The 21,290-nt window shown below is 45.3% G+C and overlaps 1 protein-coding gene across 1 annotated transcript in view; it reads right to left on the reverse strand.

Annotated features, from left to right (window-relative positions):
* The window catches only part of adamtsl5 (ADAMTS like 5), a 45,728-nt gene extending 41,404 nt beyond the window's left edge, over nucleotides 1-4,324 (reverse strand). Inside the window, exon 1 of the mRNA XM_083914474.1 lies at nucleotides 3,853-4,324. Within this exon, the coding sequence (XP_083770600.1) occupies nucleotides 3,853-3,875 (23 nt within the window). The 5' untranslated portion in view covers nucleotides 3,876-4,324. The remainder of the gene's footprint in view (nucleotides 1-3,852) is intronic.
* Nucleotides 4,325-21,290: the final 16,966 nt, after the last annotated feature.

Below are 21,290 nucleotides of genomic sequence, written 5' to 3' on the forward strand. Positions count from 1 at the left end.
TCAATTTTTCCTTGGCACAAGGTCGATGTGCCCATCAAATTTCACTGAAATTCCTCCGCTGGGTTTTAAAACATCCTGTTGAAAGCCATTTATACACAGTAACTGCGTAAAAACACAACGCTAATCTGCTCTGAAGCACACCTTTCAAACAGTCAAGCACAGGCCTTTTCATAGGGTTCGTGCAGAGAGACACTTAAACTCTTATCTGACTGAACCTTGAAACTGTCTGAGCAGGGATCCGTGTGCACAAGATAGTCAAGTTCTGGTTCAAACAATAATTAGACGAACAGGATGTTGTAGTGGGACGTGATGAGAGGGGGGACCTTTAAAACGTTCTTGAAATGCACGTTGTGTTTCCACAAAGTGTCTTTGTTTTGGCAGAAAGGCGCTGGGGATCACTTCATCCCAGCAACATAAAGCCCTGCTGGTGGATCCTGTTTCTATGACAACGACATTAATGTTAGCTAGCGTATAAGCGTGAACAGCGTATAAAAGGTTGTTGCTGGGACAAAATATTATGGGCACAGCTCACACAGCTAGACAACAGTTTGTTTCAACAACCCTCTCTTCCTCATGGTGTCCCCCAGGGCTCAGTTCTTGGACCATTGTTTATTGTTATTATTTAAATTCTCTCTGTTGGACACATCATTTGTCAACTCAGTTTTTACCGTTATGCTGACGACACTCAACTCTGTATACACACATAACAAGCACTCGACTATTTCAGGGTTCCTGCACATTTTCCATTTCTAAATTTTAGACTTTTCCAGACTTCTCTGAGGATTTTTCAGTCAATATTGTACATCTGAATACCAATTTTTAGATGCTTATTATGTAAATAAATGGCTTTAAAATCCAACTTTTAACACAAATGTTAAATTCTGATTGTATGCCATTATGTTGCCTAGTAATTACCTAATTATTGTAGCTTATATGAGTGAATGAACTCCAAACCGAGACATGTTCAACGCACAGCATTTTATAAACGCTTAAAGAATGAAATGAATAAGTGTGAACCTGTAACTCTACAGACATGAACAGTAGAGATGGACAGTTAACCAGGAACTACTAAAGAAAACAAAAGTCTGTGCTTCATCCGCTTTAGATGGAGTAAACATACCGTAAATTATAGATAAATGAGAATTGCAGGCACACGGTGAACGGTAACCATGGTAACTAGACACCATTCTGCAGCCAGCTTGATGAGTTTCATCATCATCTGCAGGTCGGTTGTGTTGTGTTAGTAAACTGGTATGTATTTTATTTTAGAAAGTGAGATAATAGTCTGGAAACAATACAAACATGTTTACATACTCTTTTCCCTTTTTTTCCATATTTATCCAGACCTGGAAATCAGTCAAATTGAATTCCACACTTTTCCATACCCTGATATTATTTCTTGGATCACCTACAATTAAACTAAAACTGCAGTGATATACCCCGGTGATAAAACGGCACACAGTGTGCCTATAAACAATGATTTAATTAAAAGGCAAAAGCAAAGAAATGAGTGTAACAGAGAGGTGGAGTCCTTCTTTAGAACCTTATTTTGGGAAAAGGAAATGATGTACGGTAGTGAACGGCGAGAGATGTTATTGAATTTATGCCGGGAATTACACATTTGAAGTTTGTCTGTTCAAAGGGTAAAGGTGAGGTGACTAACAGTTGGATCATTTCAAGGCTTGAATGGACATGAACCTCTCCAGGTTGAATCATCAGCAGAACAGATGAGCAACGAGCATTTGTCAGAAGCTACAAACCGCAGACAGAAAACCTTAAGACCTTAAAGAACATTTACTATGACTCTCACATATATAGTGTGTTTATAGAGTGTTAACTTGCACCACTCGATTAAAACCTGACAAACCCGTTCTGCTGTTTAAATCAGTTCACTTCCATATTGTCAACTGCTGCAGCTCTGTCCACAATTGATTTCATTAAAGCTGTGATTCATTGTGGATCTTATGGATTATTGTCATCATTGATTAATCTGGAGATCATTTGATTGATTAGCTGATTAGTTGTTTGGTCTAGGACGACGCGGTGGAGTGGTGGTTAGCACTGTCGCCGTACAGCGAGAGGGTTCCTGGTTCTTATCCCGGCTGGGGCCCTTCTGTGTGGAGTTTGCATGTTCTCCCCGTGTCTGCGTGGGTTTTCTCCGGGTTCTCCGGTTTCCTCCCACAGTCCAAAGACGTGCAGGTGTTCGGTTCATTGGTGACTCTAAATCACCCGTAGGTGTGAATGGTTGTCTGTCTCTGTTCGTCTCTATGTGTCCTGTGATACACTGGCTTCCTGTCCAGGGTGGACCCCGCCTCACGCCCGATGTCAGCTGGGATCGGCTCCAGCCCCCGAGCAAACCGGACAGGGACAAGAGGCTGAAGATGAATGAATGTTTGGTCTATAAAACGTCCTAAAGCCCAAGATGGCGTCCTCCAATCTCTTGTTTTATCCACAACTCAAAGATTCTCTCACAGAGGAAGAAAGAAACCAGAATAAATTCATCTTTAAGAAGCTGGAATCATCAATAAACGTGCTACCTTTACATTTTTCACCAATACCTTTAGGTCAGGCTGAGTTTGACAGCTCCATAACTTTAGTGCAGATCACAAGCTGCATCTGGGGCCCATTACAGTAAGAGCCTGTGACGGTACATCTGTAGAAAGAAATGAGCTTTTCAGTTCTCAGAGTGTGTCAGAAAGTTTGGATAACGTTGTGTCTTTTATGCATTTATAAAATAGACGGTTCACAAAGAGTCTTTAAATACCGATGTCCTCCAGTGCTCCTCATCCACGGGGAAGAAAGGCCTCGACATTCCTCCCCACAGGAGAGAGTGACATCATAGCATGTAACGCCAAATTAGAGTCCTCGTTTTGAAGCTATATGCTCAGTGTTGCATGCTAAGAAGATTAAATCTGTTCATGGGGCCGATGAGCTCCTTCCCAAACAAAGAGTGATCAGAGAGACGGGGGAAAAAGTGCCCTGAGCCAGAGGATCTTTGTCTTTCTGCAGACCGCTCAGGCTGACAGCCGTCCATGTGACATTACAACCGGCACATTTCTCCTGTCACATTAAAAAGGGGCTAAGAGGAGAGGATCAGAGGGAACAACATGGTCGAGGTGAGTTTATCATGTCAAGACTGAAGCGGAGACCTCTGCAGTGCCTCCATGTTTGAGTTCTCGGTTGCAGGGGATTAGATCAAATATGAGCAGGGTATTTATAGCCAGTGACATTTAGGAGATAAAGGTAGTGTAGCAGGATGGGAGAGGAATGCAGAGCGAGGAGTTGCAATATCACAGATACTGTATGGCGGGAAGGATTACCTCACCCGCTGGCAGGAAGTAGCTTCCAGCAGAATGGATCTGACTTCTGCTCCCCCAGAGAATAACCTGCACACACCACAGGCCTCTACAGGATTACCCAAACTGCTTCAAGTCAACTTCCATCCACGCAAAAGTCAAATAAAACATGCAAACTGTCAAATCTTTCAAACCACCACTTTTTCCCCCCTCCTGCAGCTCTTGTGATGAAGTAGAAGCACAAAACAAACAGAAACAAAGTGTCTCAACTGTCCCTGGAATGTCTCACCTCCCATCCTTCACTGTACTGCAAAAACATGTTCAAGGCTTCTGCAGCTCCTTGCAAGCAAAATCACTCGGGGTAAATATTTAAAAGGCACCACATATTTCCCCTTGAAATGCAACTCAATCACAGCACAAACAGTCTCCGCTGCAAAGCTCCAACCTGTCTCTGGAATTTATCACCTCCCATCAAAGCGGAACGCTTACAAATCACCCCTCAGTGGCTCTCATGCGATGCAGCGTTTCTGCACAGACACATGTGTGGGAGTCTTACCTCGTCGGCAGTGAGGAGGACATGGTCGATCCTCGTGTGTTAGATTCGGGTTTGTTACATTCGTTGTCAGGTGCAGTTTGGTCCCCGCGTCATGGTGCGAAACGTCGCGGCTCAGATGCGCCGCGCATCCCGGCTGCAGGCTCCGACACTTCCCAGGCGACACCATCCATATCCCGCTGAGCGCTGTCCGCTGGGGGTTACACCCCTCAGTTCTGTGAAACGGTAAAGGGACTTTTCAAACTGCGTTTCCGAAACACCTCACGTCAGTTTTCGGGACGCGCAAAAAAGGCGCATCTTCTGCTGAACGTTCAGGTGCAAATAAGTCCTTTTTCTGTGTCTTTGCCTCGCACTTGTTTGTCCTTTAAGTGTGCAGCACAGTCTGAACGCCTCCGGGCAGGTGAGCACAGACACGGTAGCCCCCAGGAGGAGTCTCTTCTCTCCTCTTTATGAGCTTCCTCTCAGTCCACTCAGGTCCAATGTGCGCACAGAGGAAAGAGCGAGCGACAGAGACACGAGTTCACCGTCCCTGGCTGCGAGCGCACGGCTGCTCTCTCTCTCTCTCTCTCTCTCTCTCTCTCTCTCTCTCTCTCTCTCTCTCTCTCTCTCTCTCTCTCTCTCTCTCTCTCTCTCTCTCTCTCTCTCTCTCTCTCTCTCTCTCTCTCTCTCTCTCTCTCTCTCTCTCTCTCTCTCTCTCTCTCTCTCTCTCTCTCTCTCTCTCTCTCTCTCTCTCTCTCTCTCTCTCTCTCTCTCCACCTGAGCAGTGCATTCCTGCAGAGAACACGCCTCTCTCCTCCAATCACAGCTCAGTGATTGGAAGACAAACTACAAAACTTTAATAGAAGTAAAAGAAACCAAATAAAATAAATACCAAATAAGCACTAATGTCCCTTGAAAGTAACCAAGTATTGAAGCCTCCAGTGAGTGAAAAGTAGAGAATGACGTATCCTTTAAAGTGAAATTCCGGCGTAAAATCACCCCATGGCCTTTTTCCGCACTTACATTCGTCAAATAAGCCATGGTGACAGTGTTTTTCTGTGTATGAACTATTCCAGCAGAGTCGCTAACAGTGATTAGCTCGGGGCAGTACGGTGAAGGCATTCAAAGGTCTTTTTTAACCACTAATACTGCTGAAAATAACAGCAAACCTCTGCAGCAGCATGAAAAGAGTCCCTACACACAAAACAAAGCAGCAACAACTGGCCCCTGTACCAGCTCCTCTCATAGTAAAGTCCATTACAGTGGATTACCAAAGTCAATCCCAAAGGAAGGAGCCCATTGCTGCTTTGTTGTGTGTGTAGGGACTCTTCTCATGCTGCTGCAGAGGTTTGCTGTTATTTTCAGCAGCATTAGTGGTTAAAAAAGACCTTTGAATGCCTTCACCGTACTGCCCCGAGCTAATCAGTATTAGCCACGTCCGGCTGTTAGCGACTCTCCAAGATTTCTCTGTTAATAGTTTATATTAAAAAAAAACTGTCTCAATGTTTTTTTATGTGTGCAAGTGTCGAAAAAGTCCATTGGATGATTTTACGCCAGACTTTCACTTTAATAGTCTAAATATCTCTCAATCAGATACATCCCTGCAATGTGTCTTTAATGTCTGTCAAGGTGTTATGTATTCAGATGGTGCTGTATATGGTCATGTTATCCCCTGTGCTCCCACAGATGGCTGAAGACTGCAGAGCAACAGGGATCACTGAATGCATCACATGCTCTGGTCTTCAGCTAAACACCTACGGGGACTAAAACACTTGAATGCATCACCTGAGTGCTTGATATCATATTACAGTATTTATATGGGGCCTCATAGTGCGGAGATATTAACAAACTACACAGCTGCTCAGAGCTCTGTGTCCTAACAAATTCATTTCTCAGCTGGGAATCAATAAAAATTAACCTGACTCCGCCAGATTGATTCGTATGATGCTTATTGTCTCAGCAGATCAATCTGGGAACTCTGGTTTGGAGATTTTTTGGGAAGGGGCGAAAATACTGATTGCTGATTGGATAAACCATCTGTCTATCAACATACGGGCCAACGCACCCCAAGCTCAGAAAGTAAACAACATGGCAGAAGCATCCAGAGAACAAAGAGTTAGTGAGCGTCTTGCTCCATAGCTGCTCATCTCATCCCTGGAAGCCTCCATGTTGTTTACACTCAACAGTCGCATCTCGTTGAGTCACACTTAAATCCGCCTCAAAACCAACTCTGATTGCTTCGGTCGCTTGGCAAACTCCTCCAGATTTTCTCTTTCGCACGTTACCAGACTGATCTGAGAGTGAAATACGACGGAGCTCAGAGATCAGGACGGTCTCACGAGGCTACAATGATGTATCTTATTTGATGTAGGTTTAGGGTTTCCTACTTATCCACGTCATAAAGTAACTGTGTTTATTTACACTTTTATAGTTAAATGGAATCTCTTGTGATATCTCACAAATATTATTAAAGGAAGGAAGTTTATAGGGACTTATCAGACGTATGGTATTTCCTTTTGTCGATTCATACCGTCACCGTAGAGCAGGGGTCCGCAACCTTGTTGATGAAGTGTCATTTTTAAATGTGCTTGGTAATCAGTGTGCCACACCAACATAAAGCCTGTCATCATCTATCGAGCCCTCTCAGGCAGTGTTTGTAAAGGAAACAGCCAATCAGAGGTGGAGTAGGACGGGTCTTTGCAGAATGCTGATGGGGGAAAGGTGAATGAAACTACGGTAAATACCTTCCGTTGTGCTGTTGGGGAAAAAAAAGGCTGTAAATAACAAGGCTGCCCAGCTGCCAGTGACTGTGAAAGAGGTCGATTGGTGCGCGGATAAGAGAGCACTTCATCATTTCCTAAATACTCTGGCACACTTCTTGCTAGTGCGCCATGACATCACATGCCAAAGGTTGCTGACCCTGCTGTAGAGTTTCCAAAAGTCCCTTCGTGATCTTAAATGTTTTACTATGAGAGTCAGAATTGGAGATGTTCCAATACAGTTTTTTCTTCCTGATTCCAAAACCTGAACTTGCAAATCAGCCAAGACCAGTCTGTGAAGATGATACGTTATTATTTTGTATTAACTCTGTATTGAGGTGTTTTATCTTATCTCATCACATCTTCATCCGCTTATCCGGGGTCGGGTTGCGGGGGCAGCAGATTTAGCAGGGGACCCCAAACTTCCCTTTCCCGGGCCACATTAACCAGCTCTAACTGGGGGATCCTGAGGCGTTCCCAGGCCAGTGTGGAGATCTAATCTCTCCACCTGGTCCTGGGTCTTCCCCGAGGCCTCCTCCCAGCTGGATGTGCCTGGAACACCTCCCTAGGGAGGCGCCCAGGGTTCATCCTTACCAGATGATCCTGAACCACCTCAACTGGCTCCTTTCAACGCAAAGGAGCAGCGGCTCTACTCCGAGTTCCTCAAGGATGCTGAACTTCTCCCCCTCTCTCTAAGGGAGACTCCAGCCCCCCTCCTGAGGAAACACATTTCAGACGCTTGTACCCGAGACCTGGTTCTTTGGGTCCTGACCCAGCTTTCATGACCACAGGTGAGGGTAGGAACCAGGACTGAGCGGTAGATCCAGAGCTTTGCCTTCCTCAGCTCTCTTTTCATCACAACGGTGTGGTAGAGCGACTGCAGCTCCGCCCCCGCTGCTCCGATTCTCCGGCCAAACTCACGCTCCATCGTCCCCTCACTCGTGAACAAGATCCCGAAGTACTTGAACTCCTTCACTTGGGGTAAGGACTCATTCCCTACCTGGAGTAAGCAATCAAAACATGAACTAATTCATACAGAGAACGGATGCTGTCAAACTTTAATTTTATCTAGTCTGACAATCAGTAATAACAGAGAAAGAATATAGGTCAATTAACTTTTTCCAGAGCTCAATGAGTGTGGTATCAGATCGCTGCATATCGGATACATGTGTACAGGGACCATCAGCTACAGTATATCACGTAATACTAATGTAACATTCCTGCAGGGACTTCATGCTTGTATGCACGCATGCCTGTGTGTGTGTGTGTGTGTGTGTGTGTGTGTGTGTGTGTGTGTGTGTGTGTGTGTGTGTGTGTGTGTGTGTGTGTGTGTGTGTGTGTGTGTGTGTGTGTGTGTGTCCCTCCTTCCTCCCTACCTTACTCACTCTCCCCTCACCTTGCCGCTGCTCTGTGACTGCGCTGTGTCACCAGGTCCACTGCTTTAGGGAGATGAATCTCCCTCTGCATGTCAGGACTCCTGTCTGTGTTGATCACTCCATACCAGCTTTCCCATTTTCCCCCCCGGGTCTAAGTGTAACTGTATCCCTCGGGCATCTCCTTTGTCTCTACCTGAGCTCTTACATGTGAAGCACTACATCCCTTTATTTATTTCTTTAGCAGGTTTTGTTTTACAGTTGGAGCTCATCTTGTGATGTATGAGGCAGGAACACGCAGGTCATCTCCAGTTTCCCCTCACTGCCTCTGCCGCGGGACAAACAGGATGACTTTAGCAACCACGTGGCCTCTGTGTGAACTCGGAGCGCCGTCTCCACCGCGGCACGCCACAGACAAAGCTCAGCCACAACTCATCTGAGCCGTGCTACGGTTTCAACACATGACCTTGAACTATCATGTGCAGCCGTGCAGACATAACAGAGGAAACAATAGTTTCTCCACACGGAGCTGCGTGTTGAAGCCGCCTTATCTGCCTCGCTGTGATCTCAACTGTCAGTATCTGTTACTCCTTATTAGCTTGTTTTCGACCACACAGGGTCACGTAGCCAGGGTTAGACGCTATGCTGTATCAGACAACAGGAGGGGATGTTGCAGTCATTTGAATCCCATGTCAGACGCCAGAGGAATGATTTACTAACCAACAAATGTTGCCTGGCAGACGACATGAGCCTGCAGCAACACCCGCCTGCTGTCTCTGCAGGGAATAAAGAGAACTAGGATATTTCTATCAAGTAAAAATACAATATACTGATGACGTAAAAGTAAAAACGATCATATCAAAGCATCTTTAACAAATAAAACTGGCAATATTCTGTCGTTTTAACAAATCCCATTAAACAACAACATGTTAATCCATTTACTTTAGTTTCATTTTTCAGTAAACTCCTGAGGCAGCTGCTCACTGTAGTTTTTAGGGTGCAGGAGGAAATGGTGCATTTGTTGGGGACTATTTTATGCAGCGTATTCTCATCAACGTGTCTCATCACAACGTATCCTCATCAACGTATCCTCATCATTGTGTCTCATCAACGTAATCGAATGTGAGAGCCGACGGGCCAGAAGTGGACCGCAATGGTTGATTTTGGTGTCAGTCTTTGGTTCAGGCACCAAAACGACCGTCACGTGAGCGGCTTTAGCCGACAAAAGGTGGCGGTTAGGTTTGGTTTACTGTGAAAAAGCGTTTTTAACAACAGTGGAGGAAGAGGAGACATCAGGACACACTGTACTTGTTAGCAGATACATTCACTGTCGGGTTCGTGTGAAGCGCTTTGTGTTCAAATGTATGAAAAGTGCTAAAGAAATAAAGTCTTCATGTACTGATTCATGTTCTCTGGGTTTCATACTAAGGTTCGGGTCAGACTTTAAACATCTTACACACTGTTTAAGTTTACTAAAAAAGCCTGTTTATCATTCTGTGCAAAAAAGACATTGTAGTTATTTAAGCTGAAGCTAAAAAGAGGCTTCAGTTTGTCTCAAGAGGGTCCGTTTGAGACATTCCTTCTTTGTTCCCGGCAAGGACACATTGTCCAGGGAAACATGGGAAACACAAACATGGAATTTCACCCGACTTGCTTCAAGTGTACTAAAGTATTTTGTTGTGTCCAACACACTCACGGCGTGGGTCTGAGGCCTTTAGACTCCGGGGCTCGTTATTTCCTCTCGCTCATGGAGGAACACTTTCATTTATTCCTCTATTATGAATTCATACAGCCAGATCTGTACCAGGTGGACTATCAGTTCATACATTTCATACAAGTGCTTCTGTCAGCAGTCAAAGTCTCCCGTGTATATGCAGCATGTTCTGTATATACACATACAGTACATGTATATATACACATGTATAATAATTAGTCAAGTGCTCAGAGGTCTGTGTTGTGAGCTTGTCTGGGCTTGAGGAGACATTTTCCTCTGCCCTCCCCGTAGCTCCGTCGTTACTGAGTACACTTCACTGTGCTACTGAGACGCAGATAGCCAAGTGTTTACAGTAATCATCACATTCATGCACGTACGCTCTCTCCTTCTGTGTGTGTGTGTGTGTGTGTGTGTGTGTGTGTGTGTGTGTGTGTGTGTGTGTGCATTTGGCAGCCAGTGTTCTGCCCTGTAATAAAAAAAAGCTTCTGAGCCGAAGAGGCACTTTAGCACTCCTCAAAGACATTAGTTTGGGGGGGTATAGTTTGCGTGCTACACCCCCCCCCCCCCCCCCCTGTTCTTTCAGGTTTTTACTGAGCTTGGCAGCCTGCCAGCGTGAATGGTGAAACTTGATGGGTGGACCGGGTTTCACACAGCAGCCCTGATGAAAGACTGCCGGTGGTGGTGTGAAAGAATCATATACATTACATGCAGCCGTAACGCAGCTGCAGCCAGGAAGTTATCTGCACTCGAGCTTGTAAATCGGACTCTATTTTGAGTGTATACCTGGAGGATTAGGAGGGTTACCACGGGCAGGGCAGAGCCGAACCACATCAGATTATTGAACGTTATTAAACACGACAATACCAAAAGCGTTAGGTGTTAATGTTCAAATCATTAATGAGTCTGTTGTTGATCTTCACATCAAGGTTGATCAAGGTATTCTCATAAACAGGTTCGTATGATATGTTTTGAAAAGATATGCACAAAAATTATACGATATCTTAGGAAATATTGATTAATTTCGTTCTATTTAACGAGGACTTGAGGTGGATCACTGACCCACTGTGACGGTTTTGGTATTTGAACAGGGATTTTCCTTCTTTCTTTTATTTGTCTTTGTCTTTTTCTGTTTATTCAAAGTTTAAATGACTTATCCATCATGTCTATTTTTGTACCTACAATATGCACAATGCACTCAAAGGTTGAATATGTAGAATCTTTAATAAACCCCACAGGGCGTTTTGAGGTTTGACAATGACTTTCTGTCCCGTTCTGTTTCCATGGTAGCAGCCAATAGCGTTGGGCGTTGCTGGTTGCCAGGGTTGTCTGTTGTTGGGTGCAGCTACTGAACGCTGGCACCGGGTGAAATGGAGTTTGCCAATCCCGCAGCTACTTCAGAGCCTCAGTGAAGGGGGCGTTCTTTGTCCCAGCAGCTGAGTGAGCGGAGACGGGCAACAACCAAGGTCACTATAGGCCGAGCATTCACTCCATGGACTGAGAGAAAGGAGAGGAACGCCATTCAAATGCACGCCCACATGGCTACGCTGCTCCTTGATCGCTAACATAATCTTTACTCTGCACTTAGCTGGGAAGGCTAACGCTAATGCCTAACGCTAACTGTCAGTCAAACTCCTCTAATCCTTGTTTTTATGGTGCGATTTGCTGAAGGGGACGGGTTCAAACAGGCTCAAACAGACTCCGGTCTCCTGTACCTACTAGGCCGTGTCTGACCAACCTGGCAACCCGACTGCTGGAGTTATTTTCTTGCAGAACACTAGATGGCGGTGTTCTGCTCCTTCTCCATATTCAACCTTTAACGTTCACTGTGTCACAACAGTGCATGTTTTCTTATGAAATAAAGTATTTTATTCTCTTATTTAACTCCAATGGAGGATGACAAACGTAAGAATTTAATTGTGCGAGGTAACATCGGTTTTTACTGTACAGATGACAGTAAATGAATCTTAAATCTTGAATTTTGCTGTTGAAGATACGTTCATGCTCCGAGGAGCCGGTCCACATTCAAGAGACCACAGGAGCAGTGATTGACTTAAAGGGAAAGTCTTGTTCTTAATCGTGATTCTGATTTATAAAGTCGTAGAAAGTTAAACTCCAGGCCTCTGTGAACAAGATAAGTTTACGCATGTATGCCAAACTTACCTCCTTTATGAGATACATGCAATACAAGGATGCTGTTGCCTGTTGCTGAGGTCCACCCAGGGTTCTTCCTATTCTAGAAAAATGGAGAATATGACCAATTTAGTTCACAGACTGTAGATATTTCATTGGTGTTGTTGAGCTTATTGGTTCAAACGTATGAGCGCACGCTGAACAACACATCAAACGTTTCCTTACCATAGTAGTGTTTTTGGGTTTTAAAATACATTTAAGATTGGTTTCCTGGTGCTCATTCGGAGCCTTTGACGTCATAATAATATGATGTGCTCTAAAGTTGAAGTGGAACATTGAGTCTACGGGTCCCTCTCCACCAGCTGTCACTCATTTAAACTAACGAGCTCGTTAAGCGTGTGGCAGGAGGTGGTCAGCAGCTTGTTTATGTGGAGACTCACCAGCAGTCCCGCCGCTGTCCTTTAAAACACCGTAAAGACACAGAGAGGTGTTTCCTTTTCCTCTTTTCATCATTGTTTTCAGTCACAGTGTCTTCCCGACTTACACGACGGTGACGTTTGTCTGCATCACGTAGAAATGACAGAATTACAAACACCGGGATAAACAGGAAGAGAATCAACAGTGTAACATCAGCGGTTTGACGCTAGGCAGTAAATGAAAGCAGTGATTTACTGTTACGCTGGAATCTGTATGAATCTGCCACACACACACACACAGACACACACACACACACACACACACACACACACACACACACACACACACACACACACACACACACACACACACACACACACACACACACCTAAAGCTTTCATCCCATGGTCTTTTTCGGCTCTTACATACATCAAATAATCCATGGAGACAGCTCGAGACATGTGACAGGTATATCGTAGAGTCGCTAACAGCCGGATGTGGCTAACACTGATTAGCTCGGGGCAGTACGGTGAAGGCATTCAAAGGTCTTTTTTAACCACTAATGCTGCTGAAAATAACAGCAAACCTCTGCAGCAGCATGAGAAGAGTCCTTACACACAAAACAAAGCACCAATGGGCTCCTTCCTTTGGGATTGACTTTGGTAATCCACTTGAATGGACTTTACTATGAGAGGAGCTGGTACAGGGGCCAGTAGGTAAGTCTTTAAAACACTCTATTAATAAACTCTGGCTTCACTAACTACGTTGTTGGTGCTTTGTTTTGTGTGTAGGGACTCTTCTCATGCTGCTGCAGAGGTTTGCTGTTATTTTCAGCAGCATTAGTGGTTAAAAAAGACCTTTGAATGCCTTCACCGTACTGCCCCGAGCTAATCACTGTTAGCCACTGTACGGGACTTTTCCGTTAATAGTTCATACACAAATAAAAACTGTCTCTATGGCTTATTTGGCTTTAATCTGTTGGATCTGTCAGTCAGCTGTTCCTTGGATGCTCCCATTTCACCAGTATGGAAGCTGTTGAGACTTCAGTGTGTTCATGAGCTTCAATTCATAATGTGGAAACATAAAAAATTAAAAAAAAGAAGTAGCTTGAGCATCCTTGGCGGAGGTATGCACTCAAAGAGCCATTTTCCTCATGCGTTTTTGCTCAGCAGCTCCAACTGTGTCTGTAAGAAGACAACATGCAGGTCTGGGCAGCGCACACAGGTGATTAAAACCTGGACAAGTGTCATAAAGCATTACAGGCTGCAGCAGCATAGTTGTGGATTTAGTCAACACAAGAGCATGTGGACGCATCAGCAAGTCAACACTGAGACGCTCGAGAGGAGATTGAATTCATTTGATTTTACTTTGGACTTCACATCCTGTTCTTTTCAACAGCTGGATTTAAAAGGAGTTGTCATAGATACAAACAGTATACAGGGAACAGTGTATAAGGAAAATACAGGGAACAGGGATGATGTTCATTATACAGCAAGGTTATCCATATTACAAAAGTCTATGGTGTTAACACGTCTCCATTGGCTGATTTGATGTTTTTTTAACCCTCCTGTTGCCCTCAAATTTTACTAACACCATTTATTCTAGGGGTCAATTTGACCGCAGCAATTTAAACATCTCTAAAATGATCATAATCAATGTGTGACTCCAGTTAAGTCGGGTACTTTATGTTTTTATTTAACAGAATGAAAAATATCACTGATGTTAAACTGCATTGAGGGATTTCTGTGTGTGTGTTTTAAAGTAAGTCTGTTATTTTAAGTGCTATTTTGTGTTATTTGTAACATCTGGAATGAAAGTAACGTCCATTATCAAGGACAGCAGCGTGAATTTGACCTCATATAATATCTGAATTGTAAAATAAACAATAATAATAATGATTAAATCATCCAGATTATCAAACTGACCCAAAGGAACACCGATGCGACAAGTCCATTTATGAGTTGTCCCCATAAAATTAGGAAAAGTCATGAATATAAAGCAAAAAAACAAAAAAAGATGTCATTATTTAGAGATGTTAAACATTAAATGGGGTCAAATTGACCCTTAGGAGAACAGGAGGGTTAAAAACATAAAAGCATGGGGTTTGCTTGGAAAATGTACTTTCATGAATTTGACATTTTGCAAGAAATAAAAATAGATTAATTACAAAGTAACATGTTCCTTCTTTCTTGGGGTGATGATGAAAACAAAAAACAACATTTTCCCACAGTCAAATCAAATCTACGGTGAAAGAGTCGATAATACATTAGTGAAGGTCGGCCCGTAGTGTTTCCGTGCGAGAGCAAAGCCAGAACAAACAAGGTTTAAATGAGGTGTGAGGTCGTGCATGTGTGCAACAACATGGCACCCTCCCAGCATGCATCATGGGTGGTATTTGAAGTAGAGGTGCCCGCTGGATGACATGACAGGCTTCAGTGTTTTGAGAGCCTCAAAGTCTTCGGGAGACGCTGCAGGCTCTTCCTGCTTTCATGTCAAGCTGCCGTGCGTCGCCTGGGCAACACGTTGCTGCGTACACGGATGTGATGTTATGACTTGTTTTGGATGCGGCGCGGGCTTAATGGCTGTCGCCGGATCACGTAGAGGCCGTGAAGGTTTGATGCACGGGGTTCGTGAAGTTCATAAAATAAAGGAGGCGGAACAACAACTTTGATTTAACAGCTGGCGGGAAGGTAGGAGAGACTTCCACGGTGTGTTGCGCTCAAACACAACGCTGACCCTGAGCCGGGTGTGCAGTGGAGTCGCAAAGCCAAACTCGTCATCAGGAGCTATTCATTACACGCAACCACCGTGGTCGTTCCACCAACCGCTTTCCCATATGAGAAAATAACACACACCAAAAAAGACACTTAAAGCCTCCAGTAAATACCGACCGCTACATTTACTGGACTCTTTGAATACTGCACAACAGGCTGAACATCTGCAGCAACAGTTTATGTAAAGAAACCAAACAGTTACAGCTCCCAACTGGGATCAGTCAGTGAGTTGTGCTGTAAAACGTTACAGAATATGATGAATGTTTGGGACCCAAGACTTTGCAATATACAAAATAATGACATAGTGTAGTTTGTGCATTATAACTGTTATAAAGTGGTGTGTAAAAGGGATGTTTTCATACTTTAAAAGAGCCCGTTTGGCTCCTTGAAACCCTGATGTCGAGACTCGATGCAGTCCAGTAAACCTCGGAGCGGTCGCTGTGGTCGTTCACATCAGACGTGAATCCATCGCCTCTACACGACGAAGCAAACGTCTGTGAGTGGAGAGGGGATGCTGCGGTCTGCAGGTGATATGGGTCACCTGTTTGAAATGTGAAGTGAAGAGAACATAAAAGAAGTGGTTCAAATTCTCACAGATGATGGATGTGTAACAGAGGACATAGTTACCTCCACGACCAAATGATTGAGAGCATGATACTGAGCCTGGTGTCAAGAGTCGGTTCTGTCAGTACCCTCCTCTCTCCCTTTTGTGTGAGTTTGTCTCCCTCTGCATGTGTCTCCCCTCTGTGTTTTGTTGGTCTAGGTCCGGTAGGCGTGTCTTACCCAGCTGCAGCCTGTTACGCTGATCACCTGTAGGACTATAAAGACCCTGAGCTAACAGGCATGCAGTGCCGGACCGTTGTTATCCTTTCCTTGGTAAACTCTTTGTCGGATTGGCGCCTCCTTTTTCACGCTCCTCGTTGTTTGTTATATTAACATTAAACGCGTTCTTGTTCCCTGATCATCCGTCGTTTTCTCTTTCCTGTTTTCCCTTGACCGTCTAGTCTTCAGTGTATCTGTTTCCCCTGCAGTACTTCACGTTTGTTTGTCCATTATATTAAACGGTATTTGGGTCCAGTTTCCCAGTGTTATTTCCCCGCACCGTTCATGACACCTGGATTGGTACTTGCACTTCTATAGCGCCTTTCTAGTCTTCTGACCACTCAAGGCGCTTTTTACACTACTTGTCACATTCACACAGATTAACACAATCATCCCAACCACATTTATGCACAGCATGGAGATCAATTAGGGGTTCAACTGGGGATCGAACCGTCATTTTTACCAAATGGAGGACGACCCGTTCTACCTCGAACCACAGCTGCTGATTGAAACATCAAAATATAATCGTACTATAAACTTTAAATAAAACAGAATAAAATACCTGAAATAAAAAACTGTAAAATACACAAATAACACATAAAACATGTGGAACTAGAAAAATACATTTGGGCTTACGAATGAAGTGGTTTCCTACGAAGCTCATATGTTTTAGTACTAGTGGACATTCAATATGAGGACACTGTCAACAAAAGTCTCTAATAAGTGAGACAACACCAGCATGACCATTTGAAGGGAAATGCTTCTCTCTCATGCTCATGTTAGTGTAAAGTCCCACACTGGGTTAGTTTAAAATCTTCTAAACACATGCACTGCAATCCTGAACTAATCTAGACATAACGCGGAGGAGCTGTTTGTGAGAACTCAAGTGTCCCAAACAGTTGGAGCAGACATTAAACAGACTCCACCGTGCCAGCTCCCCTAGAACAAAGTCAGCCTGATGGAGCCCATGTGTGAACGGCTCTGTTCACACATGAGGCGCGTTTCCACTATGGTCGAATATCCGGAATGAGGCGGGTCTATCTCGCCCAAACGCCCCTGCTTTGCATGTGAGTTGCTCGAGCTGCCGTTTGAGTGGCTGTTTTTTGGACCTGTGGGAGAGTGGGTCCACAAAACGGCCGCTCAAACCCCTGAGAGATCCCGGTTGCTGATTGGATGCAGCTCTCAGCGGGGTGTGACTTGTGGTAGTTCAGACGCCACAACACGACGATGTAGACAATATCAAGTGGTGGAGTAGAACACCGAGCAGGAAATGATCTGTGCACGCGCATCTTTGCATGGTTTTGTTTAAATGAGTGCTGCAGCGGCCGGGTTGGATTCTAACCTGTGGTCCTTTGCTGCATGTTCCCTCTCTCCCATTTACACACACACACACACATACATACACACACACACACACACACACACACACACACACACACACCATACTGCAAGCGGGGTGCTAGCCTGTTGGATTCTGACCTGTGGTCCTTTGCTGCATGTTCCCTCTCTCCCATTTACACACACACACGCACACGCACACTGTGACGGCCATAGCCGTGTGTACCTGTGTGCTTGCCTTTTTGTTGCCTTTTTATAGGTGTCTGTGGCCTGCTGCCTTTGCTGATGGGAAGCTGTCTGCTGCTGTAGCCCTGCCTCTGCTGCTGTAGCCCTGCCTCTGCTGCTGTAGCCCTGCCTCTGCTGCTGTGTGTCTCCGCCTCTACCTATGATTGCCACTGGCTGCACCTGTGGGGGAGCCTTTAAAAAGCCCGGCCTCCTGAGTTCACTCTCTTCCTGACTGCCGAGATGAAGCTTGTACCTGTGGTGATTGTGTTTATTGAACTCACAAACTGGAAGTAAAAGTTCACAATTGACTCTGTTGTGTGTGGTCCTCCCTTCTTTGTTGCGGCCTTAACGAGCAGGTCGTAACAACACACACACACACGCACACGCACACGCACACGCACACGCACACACGCCGTACTGAAAGCGGGGTGCTAGCCTGTTACAGCACACAGAATTTTTAAGGTGGAGTGTCTTCTTTCATGTTACTTTTACATACGTAAGTTGACGTGGTGAATCATACGGGCCACCTTAAATCAAAGTACAACTATTCTGTTATTCTCACAAGAGCGGCGCACCGCTGTATCACTGGCCCGTTCAGAGTGATACGTCACCTCCGGAGTCTCGTAAATCCCTCTCTGGCCTTATTTTGTAATGGAAACACGGCGAGTGAACGGTCAGTTGAGAGGGCGTGCCCTGAAACTTTTAGAGAGGCCACATTTGACCATGATGAAAAACACGCTTGTAGGTTATTGGTGAAGAAGATCGATTTACGCAAAGACGTAAACAAATATGTCCAACTGGAGAGATGACGAGATTCAGGAACTCCTGTCGGTGAGATGCCAAAATCATTACACGAATTTAATGAACGGCAAGAGAATCTGTCGTTTACGACAAAATAACGAACTGGCTGTGTGATGGCGATGTCATTTTTAGAAAGAAAAAACATCATCAACCGTAACTGTCTTATTCAGATGTTGTGTTGTGAAACTGAGGCGTAGAGCTTCATGACTAATCTCCGAGGTACCTCCATTCACAGGTAATAAGCTGTGTGGCTTTCCCCCGTAAATCCCCACCGACCTGTGAGCTGTCAGAGTTTGTCTAAAGGAGGAACCTGGATGGGAAACATCTGCCGCCTCTGTCCAGGCCGCCGTTTTCTCCGTGTCTCCCCTTTGGATGTGAAGTCCAGTGAACCTCGCTCATCGGTGCAGGCTGCCTCTTGTCCCGCACACTGGATGAGGGTGCGATACATCACGCAGAGATAAACACAGCTCTCTTTGGGCAGAGGCTGCACAGATGCAGTGGACGAGTTGTGTTTACGTCAGTAGCACGGTAACACTAATCACCGTCTCAATACAAACATCCATACCCTGCCAAACACAGCTGCAGGAGGGAATCTGTGTGCACGCAAAACTAACTTCACATTCAGGAAATGAAACGCACAAACACGCGGTAAACAAAGTCATAACCCGACTCTCTTATCGTCGACAGATGTTCCCACCGCGCAGGAATGTGGTTCAGACTTGTTGCTCGAGAACGATGAGGCACATAAGCATGTAAACAAAAGTCAAAAGCAGCACAGACCACATCCAAGCCTCCATTCACAGGGCCGAGCGCAGGATCAGACGCCTCCTCCTGTTCTCAGAATGAGGTTTATCGGAGCCTGTTCAGGTCTGATCCTGCTCCTGTTGCGTGGGATTAAAACTATTTCAGTCACTCGCAACGACAGCAGAAGGGTGGCCGCGCTGTTCAAACATGCTAAAAATAAAGATCACAAGCATTTATGGTACAGTAACTGAGGAGGAGATGAAACTCATCCCCTAAGTGATTCTTTAGGGGGATGGAAACTTTCTATGGACTAAGACATTTGTTCTTCTGTGAATCTGGTGAGCTACCTGGTCTTTACATGTAGTGTTACAGAGAAGTCACAGTTCACTTGACCAACACTAGTCATTAAGGGCGCACTCACACTGTTCATCCGTACCGTTCCGGAACAGGTTTTACAGGTAAAGTCTAGTTCGTTTGACCAGTGTGAGTGCAACCGCACCGCGTCTAGGAGCGGAACTGCTGTCGTCCACGGCCCGACTGAGAGAGGTGGGCTTTTGTAAAGCACGTTTGCACATGTACGAGCATGAGCGTCCGCACGTGTACGAGCACGAGGCCTACGGCGGTTCTGAGGTAATTTCCTGTGCGCCTGTTGGGACGTAGAAAAAAGAAGGAGGGACCATGCGCGGACATTTACAACAATGGCGGTGAAAGGTTCACGTTGGTGTGATGCGGAGGTGGAGTGTTTACTGCAGATTTGGTCGATGAAAAGATTCAAAAACAGTCGTCAAGACGCACAAAAACTCTGAGGTCTATGGAAAGATTTGGAAACAAAGCGACGCATCGCGATGACGTCATCAATGCGTGTGACGTGTTACGGCGTGATGACGTACCCTAAAGCATGGGGCACGGTACGAAGGGACAGTGTGAGTGCGCCCTTATTTGAGTGAAACTACAGTTTAGGCAAATTAACCACTAAAATACAAAGTCATACTCAAAACAACGTGGCTTTGGTTTCAGACAACAGCAAACCGTCAATGAAAGACATTATGAACTGTAGCTAACCGGCTAATAAAGCTAACGTTAGCGCCGTGATTTGGCTGAAAGTTTATAGCTGCATTTTAATGTTTCCGTCTGACTCTCTGAAAACAGTCTTGAACATGCACGTGATGACTACATGTGCGTGTTTTGTGTTTGAACCTAAATGAAACAGCACTGTGCTTGTGCTGCGGTGTAGAGCTAGTTACTCTGACTATCATGCTGTTGGTAATGTGCCATATCCCTGTTGGGCTGCTGAGTTTACACACTTACAGGCCTTTTTTGCTCAGTATGTTTTCACCTTTAAAAGGTCCTTTAGGACGAGTAATGATCGGTGTGTTTGTGTCATGTTGGCTCGGGTTTCTGAACTCTGTCTGTCTGATGACGATTTAGCCTCCGGGGGCAACAACTAAACTTCAGGCTTCCCCGAGTATCCAGCGGGCCCAGACTTTCTCCTCCGAGCGACAGTCATTGTTTACGGTCTAATTAGCAATTTGAGACAAATGTGAGACAAATATGAGACAAATGTGAGACACATACACACACGCACGCACACGCACACACACAAGCCATACACACACAGGCACACGCAAGCACACGCACACACACAAAAACACACAGGCACACACACACAAGCACGTGCACATACACGCACGCATATACACACGCGCACGCGCACACACAAACACACAGGCACACACACGCGCGCGCACACACACACACACACACACACACAAACCCAAAGGCACACACACACACACACACACACACACACACACTGTTTTTGTGTTGTCCCAAACAGCACTCGTGTCTGTTGTTGTTGTTGACACTTGAATGCTTTGATCCATAACCACTTCTTCCATGAGACCGTGAGCCTCTCCATGACTTTCATTCCACGCCAGCACTTTTTGAACTCTGCCCAGCCTTTAATAAAAAACAGGACGACGCGTTCAAAACGTTCAGAACACATTTCTGTCTCCTCTTTTATCAATATTACAACCACCTGCAGACATGAAGAGTGGAGACGTTCCCAGTGGAGGCTCCGGCTCTGGGTGGCAGCAGGACTCGCTCGGCCGCAGAACATAGAAGAAGAATTACTTTATTAATCCTGCATGCAATTAGAGGAGAGATGCCAGAGCATATATAGCTCGGCGTCCCGAGCAGTTTGCGTCCGGTGCCTTGCTCAACAGCACCTTTGCAGTGCCCATGAGCTGAACTGGCACCTCTCCTGCCGACAGTCCACGCTCCATTCATGGACTGAGCTACTGCGGCCCTGTGGCACGTCCGCGCAACGTCAGGGCAGCGAACGCCAAGGATGCTTCTTATTGCA

This window comes from Echiichthys vipera (assembly GCF_963691815.1).
Source record: "Echiichthys vipera genome assembly, chromosome: 1".
In the NCBI taxonomy this organism is placed as follows: Eukaryota; Metazoa; Chordata; class Actinopteri; order Perciformes; family Trachinidae; genus Echiichthys; species Echiichthys vipera.